The sequence below is a fragment of the Trachymyrmex septentrionalis genome, unplaced genomic scaffold (assembly GCF_001594115.1).
Source record: "Trachymyrmex septentrionalis isolate Tsep2-gDNA-1 unplaced genomic scaffold, Tsep1.0 scaffold31, whole genome shotgun sequence".
Taxonomy (NCBI): domain Eukaryota; kingdom Metazoa; phylum Arthropoda; class Insecta; order Hymenoptera; family Formicidae; genus Trachymyrmex; species Trachymyrmex septentrionalis.
Genome location: NW_017305474.1, coordinates 1 through 2,408, shown reverse-complemented (window position 1 = coordinate 2,408; position 2,408 = coordinate 1). Strand labels below are relative to the sequence as shown.

At 34.6% G+C, this 2,408-nt stretch overlaps 1 protein-coding gene across 1 annotated transcript in view; it reads right to left on the bottom strand.

Moving 5' to 3' along the window:
• LOC108749625 (odorant receptor 4-like) overlaps nt 1-1,393 on the bottom strand; it is a 2,261-nt gene extending 868 nt beyond the window's left edge. The window contains exons 1-2 of the mRNA XM_018488440.1: nt 591-1,393; nt 164-263 (exon numbers count right to left, since the gene is read on the bottom strand). Of these exons, the coding sequence (XP_018343942.1) occupies nt 164-263; nt 591-1,393 (903 nt within the window). The remainder of the gene's footprint in view (nt 1-163; nt 264-590) is intronic.
• Nucleotides 1,394-2,408: the final 1,015 nt, after the last annotated feature.

Here is a 2,408-nt window from a genome sequence, read left to right as displayed (position 1 = left end):
CACACACACACACACACAAAAGTAAAAATGTCTGTATAAAATGATTTCACTATTATTTAATTTGTTAAAAAATATAATAAAAAATGTAACATAAGTGAAACGCGCACGCGTACAAAGATTTATTTTGCAGTTATTATAACTATTTGATGTGATACCAGCATACCGTAATCGTATAATATCCGAGCATACATATATCAGTAGTACACCCTAATAATTCGACGAGACATATCTGATGCATAATCGTTTCTATCTGCGATACAAAACTGAAATTAAAATTATTACTTTAGTAATATAATATACTATGTGTGTATATATATATAAAATAATTTAATACACTATTACAGTTTTTAATATCATTTTTTGTTATGTGTAACTTTTTTATAACAGAGAAATTTAAACAAGACTTTGAAAGCTCTAACTACAAAACCAGTTAAACAATAAAAATAAAAGGATATTTTTTTAATTAATTGCTGAATCGGCGATTCAAATATTACAATTTCATTCCACTAATTTGAATTTTGATGGAAATACATATAAAAAATCAAATACATTTTAAAAGTCTATAGTGTATATATTAGTGTAAATATTACCTCAGTACACGGAGATGTTGCTCTACGATAATAGCCAATTTTCGTCGTGTGACCTTATATTCACTTTCTGTCTCGTCGACAAGTTCGTCCAATCTTATCATTAGAATGCTTAACTGGCCACAGGCATGCATGGCGAAGACCGCAGCGAGACTGCATGCGCCCACCGTGACGGAGTTTACTATGACAGTTGACAACAATTGTAGGACGATCACAATTTCGTTCGCTGGACTGTATCTAGTGTCCACTAGCTCCGTGTAGAACGGACATGGAAGCTGGTGCGTAGTTATTGTGACGTTCTCGATCCGAATGTTCGCCGGTGTCAGAGTGGTAATGATACTGTAGGAACAGACACCGCCTTGCATGAAGACCGCGCAAAAGGCGGACACAAATCGACCGAATTTTGCATTTTGCAGCATCACCTCACGATTGCGTGTTGTTCCCACGTACTGCCAATCGGCACGCATATGGTCCACGCACTTGCGTATCTTACAGCTACGCATCAATAATGAACAATAGTTCGCGCCGCCCATCAGCCAGTGTATCATCGGACCGAAAGCCTTCAACTTTAGATGCACATCCGGCTCAAATATGATATATAACGCGCACGGCACCACCGTGAAGGCGATCAGAGAATGACAGACAAATTGGATACCACGTGATAGCACCTTATCGGCGATACCAGCGTTGGTCCGTGGCCAAGCACCGATTGGTTTTAGGAACCAGCGATTCAATTGAATACTGTACTCGTTGTCCTGTTGATACGCGACGTTGCGCGTAGAGGACACACGGAAGGAATACGACATAGTGATTGGAATGTCGACGAACTATTGAGCGATAATATCGCGATGGAAGAAACATCAAGTCAATCTCAGCGCTTGCGCATTTTTCTAACTTTTTTTTTTTAAGGAGTATAGTTAGCTTAAGAGACAGAGTTTTATATTTTCCAGAGTGAAGGGGGTAGAGGCGATCGATACGGGTGCAAGTTGCGTTGATTAATCTGTAGTTATTGTACACTCTATTCTACTTAGATGCACGATAGGAAAACAATCCGCATGGAGCGAGGTATTATATGTAGTTTACATTTTATATTATATTTTTTACTCTTTAATATTCATAAAATTATTTCTTGATAATTAAAAATTTCTTACTTTGACGAAATGTGTATATGTACAATAAGAAATTTTTTACCAAGAAGTGAACACCGTCATTAAAAATATAAATATTATTTCAGATTGCATTCGGTTGATTTTATGTTGCGTATAGTGCCAAATAATATTTTAAAGAAGAGTATACAAAATAAAAGGTATATTGTTTAACAAATATTTTAATAATATTTAATAAGTAACGTTTTCTATTTCTTAAAAACATTTCTGTTTTTTTCTTGATACATATCAGATAACTAATTGACATTTATTTGCAACCTTATTGATTGCATTATTTATTAATATGTACACTTTGGATAAGAATTTTATATACTTAATGTACGCAGCATGTTAAAGTAAGCGACCGACGTTTTAATCACCTGTTAATTGTACGAATGATGTACAAATCATATTCTTATAAACACATACAATAAACATTGATATTATGTTACTCACGTTTCCAAAAGTAGTGAAAGACAGCTCGAAGATATTTCCGGCGGTAAATTTGATTGATGTATTGGACATAGCGATCATTAACACAATGTCGAGGCTTTTTCTTCCAGACATACGATACCAGTCGATTGTGTATGTTACCTCACCGATTTTTTTGTACTATTTATAGAATTGCTTTTTTAATTTTTTTCTATACAAAATGTAATATCAGCCAAACGGACTA